The 12,868-nt window shown below is 27.6% G+C and overlaps 1 protein-coding gene across 4 annotated transcripts; it reads right to left on the bottom strand.

The window, feature by feature from the left end:
* Positions 1-1,479: 1,479 nt before the first annotated feature.
* Positions 1,480-12,719, bottom strand: LOC126838105 (clustered mitochondria protein homolog). Of its 4 annotated transcripts, none has more exons than XM_050572237.1 (23): positions 12,448-12,719; positions 9,630-9,997; positions 9,379-9,540; positions 8,347-8,500; positions 8,154-8,284; positions 7,762-7,898; positions 7,468-7,697; positions 6,906-7,042; positions 6,596-6,790; positions 6,307-6,519; positions 6,010-6,184; positions 5,842-5,947; positions 5,680-5,785; positions 5,393-5,552; positions 4,884-5,092; positions 4,091-4,297; positions 3,722-4,029; positions 3,475-3,604; positions 3,130-3,402; positions 2,932-3,057; positions 2,639-2,854; positions 2,360-2,568; positions 1,480-2,283 (listed from the first exon to the last, which is right to left on the bottom strand). In XM_050572237.1, the coding sequence occupies exons 1-23, from the start codon at positions 12,503-12,505 to the stop codon at positions 2,184-2,186; spliced, it is 4,110 nt and encodes a 1,369-aa protein (XP_050428194.1). In that variant the 5' UTR covers positions 12,506-12,719; the 3' UTR covers positions 1,480-2,183. The 4 variants fall into 4 exon arrangements, with proteins under 4 accessions (XP_050428194.1, XP_050428196.1, XP_050428197.1 ...); XM_050572239.1 differs by having other exon boundaries at positions 8,359-8,500; XM_050572240.1 differs by having other exon boundaries at positions 9,630-9,910.
* Between the last annotated feature and the right edge of the window lie 149 nt (positions 12,720-12,868).

Raw genomic sequence — 12,868 nt, 5'->3', positions numbered from 1 at the left:
CCTTATTCATACATAATTATAACTTACTATTTCGTTGAAGTTTGTTATTTTTTTTTTGTTTTTATTTATATTTCAACGTTTAGAAACAGTTGAAGCCTCAAAAACGTTAATTTAACTTGACCTATCCACTTCTAAATGCAAAAAACCCATACTGTGTTCAAAATAAAAAGCTACCTCGGCGGCTATCTAAAAAGCACCGGACACTCGCCTTATAACCAACTAACCTCTAGACATTCAAATTTAATTTAAACCATTTTTTTACTTTAATCGTTAAGCAGCACTGGACACTCGCTTCTTTAGCAGATCTGTTTCTTTTTCAACAAGTATCTAGACTTAGGTGGACGAGGCGCCTAATTTCATTATTTAGTCCGTGACTGAAGCCCTTTTAACAAAAATTTCATATTTAAGATGCTTGTTTACAATGGGTTCTAGTAATGGGAATAATACCGTTTTAATATGAATCGATGCGTCTAAGTAGAGTGATAACGAATCTGTAATAATCACGTTTTTAATAAAATGGTGACTTTAGGCCCTTTTTGCATGAAACGATTCAATTTTAACCGTAATGTGGAACGCGTGATCAGACAATAGTTTTAAAAACAGATATAGATTAAAAAATATCGGCTTGATAATTGTTTTAATGTTATTATTAACATCAAAATTTATTATTTTACATAAACTTACCAAACTTCTTTACTTATTCCTTAATTTATATATTATATTTAATATTCAAATTCCAGTCTTCGTTTAGAATTTATTATAATACAAATAACATAGCCCATGCAGAGTTCTACATCTCGACAACAACCGTATGTATTTGCATTAGATTTCAAAAAGAATACACGACTAAAATACTCTAGAATTGAGCGTAGACAGAATGCCGACATCCAACCGTAAATAATTATAAATAAAAAGGCCATACATTTAATGGAGGAGGGATCCAAGGTTTTGCTGGGACTTAGCTCTTCAGTTCTTTACAAATGTGTTGTGTATATGATTTATTATATAGTAGGGTTCTTGTATAATTTTCCATTATTAATTGATTGGCAACTATGCTTATTATATTAAAAAAGTATAATTTTTGTTCCAAATTGGGATGAAAGATGACTAAAAGTGAACGATTTTTAAAAAAATGACCAGTTTCCACTCTCGAGTTTTAAAGAAAGTATTGCATTGAAAAAATTTGGTTGGTTTTAAAACAAAACTCCTATTAATAGATAACAATTTTTCAATTTAAAAAAAAAAAAATTTATAACAAAACCGCAAACCGCTTTACTATTCCTAGCAATAAAAAATATAGTATATAATTTTGGTACATTTTTTTTTGATAAAAAATTGTTATCAAATAATTCAAAAAGTGTAGGTATACTAAGAATATATAATTTTCATTGTAAACTTATCTTAAAATTAGCATTAATTAATGCCAACTATAATTGATAATAGCACGGTGAATTTAAGCAAAAATAAATAAATAAAATGTCATAAAAAAACCATCTGTTTTATTAATGTTATTTTAAACTATAACAGTTTGTATACAAATATTCAACAAACTTTCTAAAATATATCTACTGTCTTGTTACCAGTCTAACATTTCATTTGGTTGACTTAGTAGTACTAAAAACAAATTACAGCATATTTAATTTTCAGTAGCCTTTAAATACATAACAGTTAGTATAAAAAATATTGCTTTTTAAAAAAATCTTAGCCTGATAATGTGTTATTAATTTTGTACATAGCATGCTTAAATTCTACTAGGAATTATTTTATATTACTTTTTATATGAGCCCTTTACACAAAAATTATAACATTTTACTAAAAAAAAATATATAATAAAAGCTTTTTAAATTTAAATTTTTAAGACAACAAAATAAATCAGAAAAAATAACACTTAAAAATAAAATAAAAGTTTCTTGGCTTTTGTTCAAGGAGCTCATGATATCAGTTCTTTTTCAATGTTACGCAATAAATCAGAAAAAAAAATCAGACTAGATAAACGACACTACACAAAATATGGAAAGTTCATAAGTGTATGAATTCTAGTAACAAAACAGAAGAAAATATTAACTAACAAAAAAAAACAATTAAAAAATAAAAATGAGCATCAATAATGACTACTTAAGTTGTCTCATCACATTCAAAATTCTGAAAGTTTAAGATCAACTTACTACGTGTTTTGAAAGTACTCAACTTGCACAATCTTGTTGCTCTGATAGTACATTGACAGAATCTAAAGTTTCTGAACGTTTTTCTACTTCTGCCTTAAAGTTTTCCAAATCTTGCTGACTAGAATAAAAAAGTAACATGTTAAACATCACAGAAAATATAAAATGAGTATAAATAAAAATTGAACGTGGCTTACCTAATCTGTACGTAAAGAATTCCATTAATGACATTGAGCATATCGAGTACACTACCCATGGATGGAGGGTGTATTTGAATGGGAGGTAAGGTGGCCCCAGATTTCCCCGTATAGATTTCGTTCATTTTTTTCTGCAATACTACTGCCTGATGAGTTAAATGTTTTAGACAATCTGATGATTCTTGTGTTTTCTCATGTTTTTCACCAAACTAAACAATTTGATTGGAATTATGGATTTTAGTGAAACATATTAAACATAATGAATAATTATTATTATACTTGTTGTTTGTAGATTGCATAAGTTTCTCTTTCGTTACTTAATGCAGACCGAAAATCGCCCATACAACTCTGAGTCCGTGCAACTAAATGATAACTAACCGCCACTTTTAATGATTTAGGGCCATAAAATTTAATATTTAACGCTAAAGCTTTCTCTAAAAATCTTAATGAAAGATCATATTCTTGAACGGCATGCAAAATCAGACTGATGTTGCTCTAAAACATATAAATATAAAAAAAGCAATTTAAAAGATAAAGACAAGGTTAGGTTAGGCTAATAATAAATTACTTACATCTAATAAAGCTATTTCTGGATGGTTTTCACCACAAATTAATACGGCTAAATAACGAGCTCGATACAATAACTTTAGGGCAGTAGTGATTTGATTATTTGCATAACAGTATAGAGCTAAATGGATCTGAAATGTGTTAAATGGATGTAGTAAGATATTATATCATCAATAAGGTGATATTAACATTGAACTTCTTACATATTCAGTAATTGTGTATGGGTGATCAATTCCATTTACTCGTTCAGACATAAAAACAGCTTTTTGCTGGAATGCCATAGCTTCACTATAATCGCCCATTATGTAACTCAATCTAGCCAACATTCTTAAGCACTGGGCAATTTCAGGATGCATCGCTCCATAAACGTTATTCAACAGCGTAAGAGATTCCATAATTAAATCATACCCTTCTTTCAAAAGACCTTGTTGAATCTTAGTTTGACCAGTAGTGTAGAAATGAAATGCGTCAGTTGCCTGAAAACATAACGTGATAAAAAGTAGAGTACTAGTAAATGATGTGAAATAAATAATTTATTATTTATTTACTCTTGGATTGATATGCTTGACAACTGGGAACATATTGATGATATCTTCTTCGAAAAACGTAAACCTATTTTTCGCATCAAAGGAATATTCACGTAATAATATCTGTGTACCAGTTTTTAAACAAAATGACCTATAAATAATTAAATAACTATGATAAAATAAAATACAAATATTGCTAACGTGTATATTGCTAATGTTTGTAAATACGTGTTAAGAATTAAAATATTATAACATATTTTTTTATTACCTTAGCAATGATATTTTCTGAATAGAGTAGTGTTCACAAATAGATTCAACTGTTTCTGACACTAGTTCCCAAGCATAGTAAGATTTAAGTTCTGTTCGAATTTGTGTCCACAATGTTTGACGTGTCAAATTAGCCCATTCTTTATTGTCAACAGTAAATAATCGATTCAGTCGACCCTTTCGTTTGTTACGCTTTTTAGTTGGTTTTACATCATCTAATGTATTTTGAGGATGTGGGGATGAGCAGGAGGACACAAAGCAGTTCAAAAAATGACTTACAGCATTAGCTAAACTCATAAGTTCAGCAGACTACAAACAATTAATAAGAATATGAGTGGTTAAAAATTACATTAAAAAAAAAAAAACATACTTGTATGTAAGAATTAAATATGTGCTTAGCAGCTCTAGTGATTAATTCTGTGACAGTTATGCTATATAAGTATTCAAGACGTTTAATTTTTGATAATTTTTCTGCTATTTTTCCCAAATAGCGAATATTTATGCCTCTTGTATGTAAATTCTCAGACAACATTTGTCCATCCATGGGTGCAGATGAATGATCCATACAGTCTCTTATCTATCATATGAAAGAAAATTTTTTTTTTTAAATTAATTTTAAAATATTGTTAATTCACAGTAATATTTCTGTTTTACTATATACAAATCAAAGTGCTTAAATATATTTTTTACAAATTTGTTGGAACATTCTTCATAAGACAACTATCGACAAAAAAAGCTATCTTATGCTATTATACTGAACTTGTAAGGCTCAGCAAAAAATAATGTAAAGAATGACACAATATATGAACTAACTAAAATACCATCAGCCTAAATTGCAAAAGATGCAAGTACAAATTGGTTAATTTTTCATAGAAGAAAATAACGTTTAGTAATCATTCATAATAGTGAACTTTAACTAGGAAATTACTATTCATTTCAAGGAAGATACAAGCATGAAATTAAAGTTTTAACTTTACAAAACTATGTGTGTTTTCTATGTTTAAAATAAATAAATAATCCAAAATTAAAAAAAACTAGTGGGATTAGGGGAAAAAACAAGGAATTACCATCTCATGAATTATCTCGCAACACACACACTCAAAACAAAAAATCATATTACAAAAATATAATCTTAGCTCTTAGGTAAATGAAAATTAACTTACAAATAATGGGATCTGCGACAACAATAAATATTCAGCAGCATCAACAACTAATTTTTTTTCTAGTTGAAATTGGACAGAATTTAAATCAAAATGTTTTACACCGGGTGAAAAAACATCTGGATTGAATCTTATATCAAATTCTGTATCTTTAAGAGAACCAACTTTAAGAGCGGCTTTTTTGACAACTTCCTTTGTACTATTATCATCATCTATAATAATAATAATTTAATGTATGTACTACAAATATAAAATAAACATTAATAAATATTAATAACTTTTTTAAAACAATAAAGTTTAGTTTTTTTTATAAGTTTTGTATGATATCTAGGTGGATTGATGCAGTTACCATATATAGCCTACTTGAATTTTGCTATAACAAATATTTTACGATAATTACATAACTTGTTAACGACAATATTTTTGTAGTTGAGGAATTATTTAATTGTAAGTAAATAAACAGACACAAAAATTAAGAAAAATAGTTTCAAATCTAAAAAAATTATACTTACTATTTTTAACAGCTGTCTCAGTAATTGTCTCCAAAACTTTTTTTTTTGCATCTAAAGTTTCTTCACTAATTATTTCGTCACTAGATTTATCAACATCTTTAGTATCTTGAATTTCATTCTCAATAGTTTTCTCAGCTATTTGATTGACTATTCCTTTGATCTGTTAATATGTATATTATTAATTATAATAATAGTAAAATTCATAGTTACAATTATAAAAAAAAAATACACTATTAGTTACAGCTAAATGTAATATATTTTTACATAATACATTTTGCAACACAAACCTGATTATTAGTTTCAGAATTATTATCAGTGCTTTTTTGATTTTTCCATAAATTTAAATGTTGTAAATGGAATGCTGCATATTTAATGAACATCATATAGCGTGTCCTAAAAGTTTAGATACAATTAAACAGAATTTTTAAATATAAATGTTTTTAACTTACTCAATGAAAGAGTCAATCAGTTCCTGTCTTAGACAACATAGTTTATGTCTATGCTGAATAGGAAATCCCAAAGATTTGACTTCCTTACTTAATATATCTTCGTCAACTATGAAATAAAAGTAATAAGCTACATTATACATTCTTAAAATGAATAAATAATAACCTTACGTATTAGAAAATTGACATCTGGGGGGAAAGTTCGTAGAAGATCTAAAATATAATAACGACTGTCATTTCCAATTATTCCTTTACACTCTACGGAGGAACACAATTCAACTACTTCTTTTTTTTCACTTATTACTTTATGTGGCATTATTTTTAACTGTTGTGCTGCTTGACTGAGCTAAATGTACATAAAAGCTCTTAATTAGTGTTTAAATTACATACCTACATATTTTAAAACATTTTGATTCTGTAAATAATGTTTAACATAATTTTAAAATTGTATAGTAATAAATAATATACCAGCTCTATATATTTGGGATTTGTAGTAACAGTTTTACCAAAATCTACTGATCCATATACAACTGATTGTTCTTGTTCTCTTTCTAATATTCCAGGTATTATAGACTGAGCTGTAACTCTATATCCTCTATAATCAATAACTACAGTGCCTAATGTATACAGTCCAGGCAAATCGACAGCACTGTATACTCGGACACCTTGTAAATCATTTCGCTAAAACAAATACAAATTAAAGTTTATTAAAAATTGAATTATATATGACACATTTATTAAACAATCAAGTACGTACAGGTGCAACAAATGCAGCTGCGTCTCCACCTAGTTCTTTATAATGATCTCTTACATCGAAACCTAATGAAAAAAATATATTGTTCCAGATAAACATTTGCATTTTTGCTTCTTCTCCAGGATTTATGGCCATAACATTGCCATCTATAACAGCCATTGCACCGCGTGTAGCAGCAGCTACAAAATCACCATGTACCTGGTGACAAAAGAGAATACTTCTTTATTTTTAAATATATAACCAAATAACCACTATACACAAATACAAATACTCAACAAAATACATTAATTCCAAAAATGCTACTTGGTCTTACTTTAAAAATAGCTCTTTCTCTTAATAAGCGCTCAGGCAAATTTTTGCGTGGAAGTTCTCTTGTTGTTTGTAATTCTTCATTCCAATCTCGGGTTTGACCAGGTATATGTTCCTCATAGCCCAATTTTGATGAAAACGCTTTATTTAAAAATATTTCGATCTTAGTTAAAAATAATAACAACCACATTTGCCTAACAAAACTACACTACAACTCTTAAATAAATAGCAAGTTCAGTTGTGCAAAAATGTAAATTCCATTAAAATCAATACACGTGTATGTTAAGTTGGGTGTCCATTAGGTTGGTGAAATTTGGAGTGGCTCAATTTTACCTCACGCTTACTGATTTAGTGGACACCCAGCATTGAACTACAACAATAAGTATATTTTAGCAATTATGTAGTAATATTGTTCAAAAAATAAAAAAAGGTATAAAATTTAACTACTAGTAGAAATGTGCTTGTTTTGCACTATTTTCTCTTAAATAATTAGAACAAATATTCTATTATCAGCAATTAAGTCCAATTAATCTTTTATCAAGTTATACAAATAAAATAAAACTAACTGTCTTCAGCCCGGATTGCATCTAAAGTATGTTCAAGTTGAGGAGAAGCCCAGCTATAAACCTGGTAAGGTGTAGCAACTCTTTCAAAAGGATGACGAGCGGTTCTTTTTTTTTGAAGTATTGCAAAATTCCGTTTAAAGGCAGCACTAACTTGGCTGAGTAATTCAATTAAAGAATGGCACAAATGATTTGGCATTGCTGGTTTGGGATCAAACTCTTCATTGGTAGATCTATTAAAAAAGTTTCCACATATAGATAAATTAAATTATACTACTATAAATAATCATTACTTACTGATTAATGAAAAATCCTTTAGTACAAGCAGTTATGTGAAAGTGTTTATCCTCTAGTGTAATAACGTACAAATACATTAAATCGCCATGCATTTTACGAAAACCAGGAGGAGGATTCCAAGCTGATGTAGTAAGAACCTACATTATAAAAAAAGAAGAATATAACATGACAAAATAAATAAGTTTGTCAGCAACATGAATCATCAATTATGGTTTAATGTAATAGCTAATTTTTTCTTATAAAAAATATATGGACATATTAGGGTAACATAAATTAGTGTGTCTGTTACATGAGAAAAGAAGTAGCGATTTTGCTTTTTTACAAGTTTCTGCAATACCTATTTAGTTTGTTCAGGAATATAATGTGTTACGGCATAAAATGATTATAATTACCTTAATACATTGAGGGCCTTTTAGATCTTTAGAAGTAGGATGCAATGGAAGCAATGGCCGATCTTTACTATTAGGCATAATATAATCAGGAGGAGTACAATCTACACTATCTGAGCGAGTTTTTTTCTTTTCTGCATAATGTACAAAAAAACAATTTTAAAATTAATATAGTTCAAGTATAAAATGAGCATACCTAATATATCACCTTGAGTAACAACATTTAAAAACGATAGGGAGTTGCAATCAACACCATTATAAGCATCGGCCATTTCCAACGACTTTAATATATCTCTAACGTGACGTACATGAATTCTAGCTTCACGCATAGTGTAAGGTTCTTCCACCACCTATATAAAACCAAAACAACAAAAAAAAAATTGAATTTTTAGAAATAATAAAAACTTTATAATACTTCTACTTCTCAATAACTTAGTCTATTTAACACTATTGAAGAAAAATTAAAATGACAAGCTGGATAAACCTAAGATATTTAAACCATAAAGAGGCTCCTATTTTAAATCATTTTAGAATAACCTACACTTAATTATTACACCAACATCATAACGTCAAAGTGGAATGACTAACACGAAAAACTTGCAACACTAAGCTAACCATAAAATATAAATCAAACTAACAATTATTATGCAGTCACATCATTACTCTCAAGTCATCAAAACACTTAACAATAATCATTTTATAAAATAAATCAGTAATCTTGATTATATTATTAATCATTCATCAGCAAACTGTAATAATGATATGATTAATCATTATATTTTTGTTATATATACCTATATATGATATGTAAATATTCGAAAACAATGTTATTAAGTTATTGCTAGTTAAAAAATAAAAGTAATTTGTTACTACAATTATGATTAAAAGATTAATGTAATCATTAAATTAAAATTTGTCAACATTGACCTCTAGGAAGCCCTAGACATAATGAAACTATCTAATTTATTTATAATCAATGTGTGGAATCAATGTAAATGGTAATAAACATGATACTATAGGTTTCAGGTGTGATTCCTATTTGGAAAGCAAATATTGACTGTTCCTACCTCACAGAAACCCTGTTTAGTTGGAGTAAATTACAAATTCAAATCCACAAATAAATATTTACACTCTACACACGTATGAGTGCTAATTTTATCTATACAAATAAAATATATGTAAATATTTAATATTTAAAATAATATAAAAAGTAAGAACTAAACCATACCTTAATGATAGAACCTTCTTTAAGGCCATTGATAGTTTTTAATTCAGAAAAATTATCCAATGTTATTCCATTTAATTGTAATGAAAAACAGGTTCTATGACACGTGTCCTCTCTATCCATAAGAAGTTGATGAATCTCCTGAACAAGTTCCATACTTGATACCTATGAAAATTTAAAATCATAAATGAGTATACACTACACTATTAAAATAATTTATTACATTTGCCAATAAAATAAATGATAAAACTAACTTGTATTTCAAAAGCTTCAGTTCCAGGACATATAATTTTTACATTAAATCCAAGGTCTTGTATAAATATTACTTCGGTATCTTGTTTTTTATCACTTTCTGTACTCTCTTCAGAACTATCTTCACTAGGAGAATTACTATTCCCTTTTGATTCTTCAACATTTTGATTGTTAGCTTGATCTTTCTTGCCAATATTTTTACTACTCGTTTTCCCTTCTTTGAGGGTTCCATTATTGTTAACTGCATCTACATTATTAATTAATGTATTGTTCATCTCAACATCTAAAGTATTAGTTTCATTAACAATGCAATTTTCTTTTTTTAACTTTATAGCTGTTGTTTTGCCATCGCAAACCATATTCACAGAACCTAAATTAAAAATAATGTTTAACCAAGAATTTAATCACAAGAGCTATGCCCTAATAATGTAATTAACAAGATTTAAAGGTTTCATAATAAATTGTGGAACTGGTTGTGGAGTTACAAACTTATGCAATAAACTTAAATGTTGTAAGTTTAAAGTAAATTTGTTTATAAATTTTAATGAAATTAAATAACTACCACAATCTCACTTCCTATTGTTATAGATGGCAATTTGAAAATTTTGCAGCAGACCGGGTATCTAACCACCGGGTAATCTTTCACTCCTCGAGTGATTGCTTTACTATTAGGCTATACGTTTCCGCACCTCATTAACTATTTCTAATATATTTTTAAAATTATGGAAACAATACTATTAATGTTCAAAATACATTGATATAGTTAATTTTTTTTTTTTTAATGTTATTTTTTTGTTTATATTATGACCATTCTATGTAATGCTTAAGATTTAAAATAAAAAATGTCAAGTGTCTGCTTAACTAGATGATTTTTAACGCTCAAGATTGGGCATCTTAACGGTCTATTATCAGTATCAACCTCTGCATCTTATACTGCTGCAAACCCATTTTACAGCGCTGGCAGAGTATACTGATATCAAACAGAGTCCATACTCATACTGGGAATCGAAGTGCTTTATTATATTGTCTATAGATTTTTAAGAAAATTGTATATGTCATGCTTGTCTTAAAATTTTCAATGAAAAAGGGTAATAAAGAAAAAGTTTCCACCTTTATAATGAAAAGGGTTTATATTATTTTGGTTTTTCAAGGTATATAGATAGTACTTAAGCTTAAGAATATATCATAGAAAACGATAACTAATTTATCTATTTTTAGAAGAAATTATTGAACGCCAAAATTTTAAGTTAAAATATATATAAAATTTTTTTAGTGTTTTTCTTTTTTTCTGATATGTAAAGGGTAGATTATTAAAATGTTTGATACAATAATATTCTCTTTAAGTACATTTTCGGATCTTTAAGAATTGCTACATGAAGAAATCAGGTCAGCTGTTTGAAGATATAGGGGCTCCATACAAAAAATTAAAATACTTCCCTCTTACCAAGGCAACGAAGCTAAAAAATATATTCAATACTGTTATGAAGGGTGTTCATCTGATGTAAGACACTAATTTTTTCAGAAAATATGAATATATTGAAAATTATTTTTTTCTATACATGTAGGTACATATTTTACTATATTTTTCAATACAAAGAAACTTTTTTAACCTCATCCTTCATATGTAATAAGACTACCAACTTAAGTTTTTCAAATGCAAACATTTTTTGAAGTCGATAACTGGGTAGAACATTTTTTTTAAATTGTTACAATTTTTAATAATGAGTTTGTTACTCATGACATAATTTAATTTAATTTTTAATTGAAGATCAAGATTTGTTTGATTTTTGAAGACAGTAGGTCAGCGAGTTCCACATTAAATAATAATATTGATCCCATCAATAACACTGTCATTGATAACTAGACATAAATAACACTCGTTACACGTTTTTTAAAAATATTATGTGGATAGGCGATTCTTTCCCTACCTGAGGATAATGATAGAGGTTCTTATCTATAACCATCTATATTATATATACCTATTCAAAAACAGTGAAGGCTACTAGTCTTAATATTAATAAAAGGAAATGAACAATGGACAACAGTTTGGAGAGAAATGAAAATCGTTACTAAGTCATAGAGTAAACAACCAGATTGATGAAAGTTAAACATTCAAACGTTTACATTTTTTTAAAATTTATAATTTAAATATTTATGAAATTAAAAACATGTTTCATTTGAGAAAACAAAGTTCATATTTATTTTACGTGTAAGGGATGAAGATAATTTTTTTTTAAGAATTGAGAAATATAGTAAAATATGTACCTTCAAGAATAGGAAATGAATAATTTACAAAATATTCGTATTTTCTAAGAAAATTAGTGTCTTATATTAGATGAATAACACTGTCTATCTTTTTTAATAAATGTATGCAAAAATTATACTTTATTTTAATGATATCTTGTAAAGAGCCTTAGTATTCTAGATTACCCATTTTATAGTTTTCTACGATTTTGCATTTAAGGGTTTAATATACATGCATATAAATATTAAAAGGACTACAGTTTTTACTGCAAAACAATAAATCAAAATCGGCTTATATTTATTTACGCTTTGATGATTTTGTTTTCTTAGAGTAATTTCACACTCTAGTTATGGATATAACAAGAAACTAAATATATATTATTAGTTATTTTTAAATATGAAGCCGATGTTTTTTTTTTATCAAACTGCTAATTACATCTATAATAACCTAGGTACCTAATAATAAAAAAAAATTAATTAACTTCTTAGATTAAAAATGTAAAGAAAAAATCGATTGGTGTAATTCATGACATATTCATTTTTACAAAGTATACATAAAATTGAATATATTTCTACCATTTAATTGTTTATCGGTTGAATTCGTCAAAGTCCCCTCATTGACTCCCAGTGTCATTGTAAATAGCTTCAGTTTTTCACTTAAAAGTTAAAAAAACTCGCAGGCTTTGTAAATATTTGAATTATAAAAGCTTATAACAAACTTATTAATAAAATAACATAACTAATAACATTTTAAACATAAACATTGAACAATTAATGAGAAAAAAATTTAATTTTCATAACGTGACTGCAAAATACGAAAACATCGTGATGGGCTTAAGGCTTAAAGCGAGCGAGATGGAAAAATAAATTATGTATATAGTATGTAGAAGGGGGTCAGGCCGGGCCGGTGCTTAGTAATTTCCACCGCCCCAGTGTGGCCAATTAGGAATTACGACTTTTATCAAAATTCCCACTTACCACGACCAAAGTACAGCTG

This window comes from Adelges cooleyi, unplaced genomic scaffold, assembly GCF_023614345.1.
Source record: "Adelges cooleyi isolate 19-005CV unplaced genomic scaffold, UGA_ACOO_1.1 ACOO_flye_CR_arks_rails_tigmint_CR_PRNA_30, whole genome shotgun sequence".
Lineage (NCBI taxonomy): Eukaryota > Metazoa > Arthropoda > Insecta > Hemiptera > Adelgidae > Adelges > Adelges cooleyi.
Note: the sequence above shows the minus strand (reverse complement) of the source record. Positions and strands in the feature narration are given on the sequence as shown.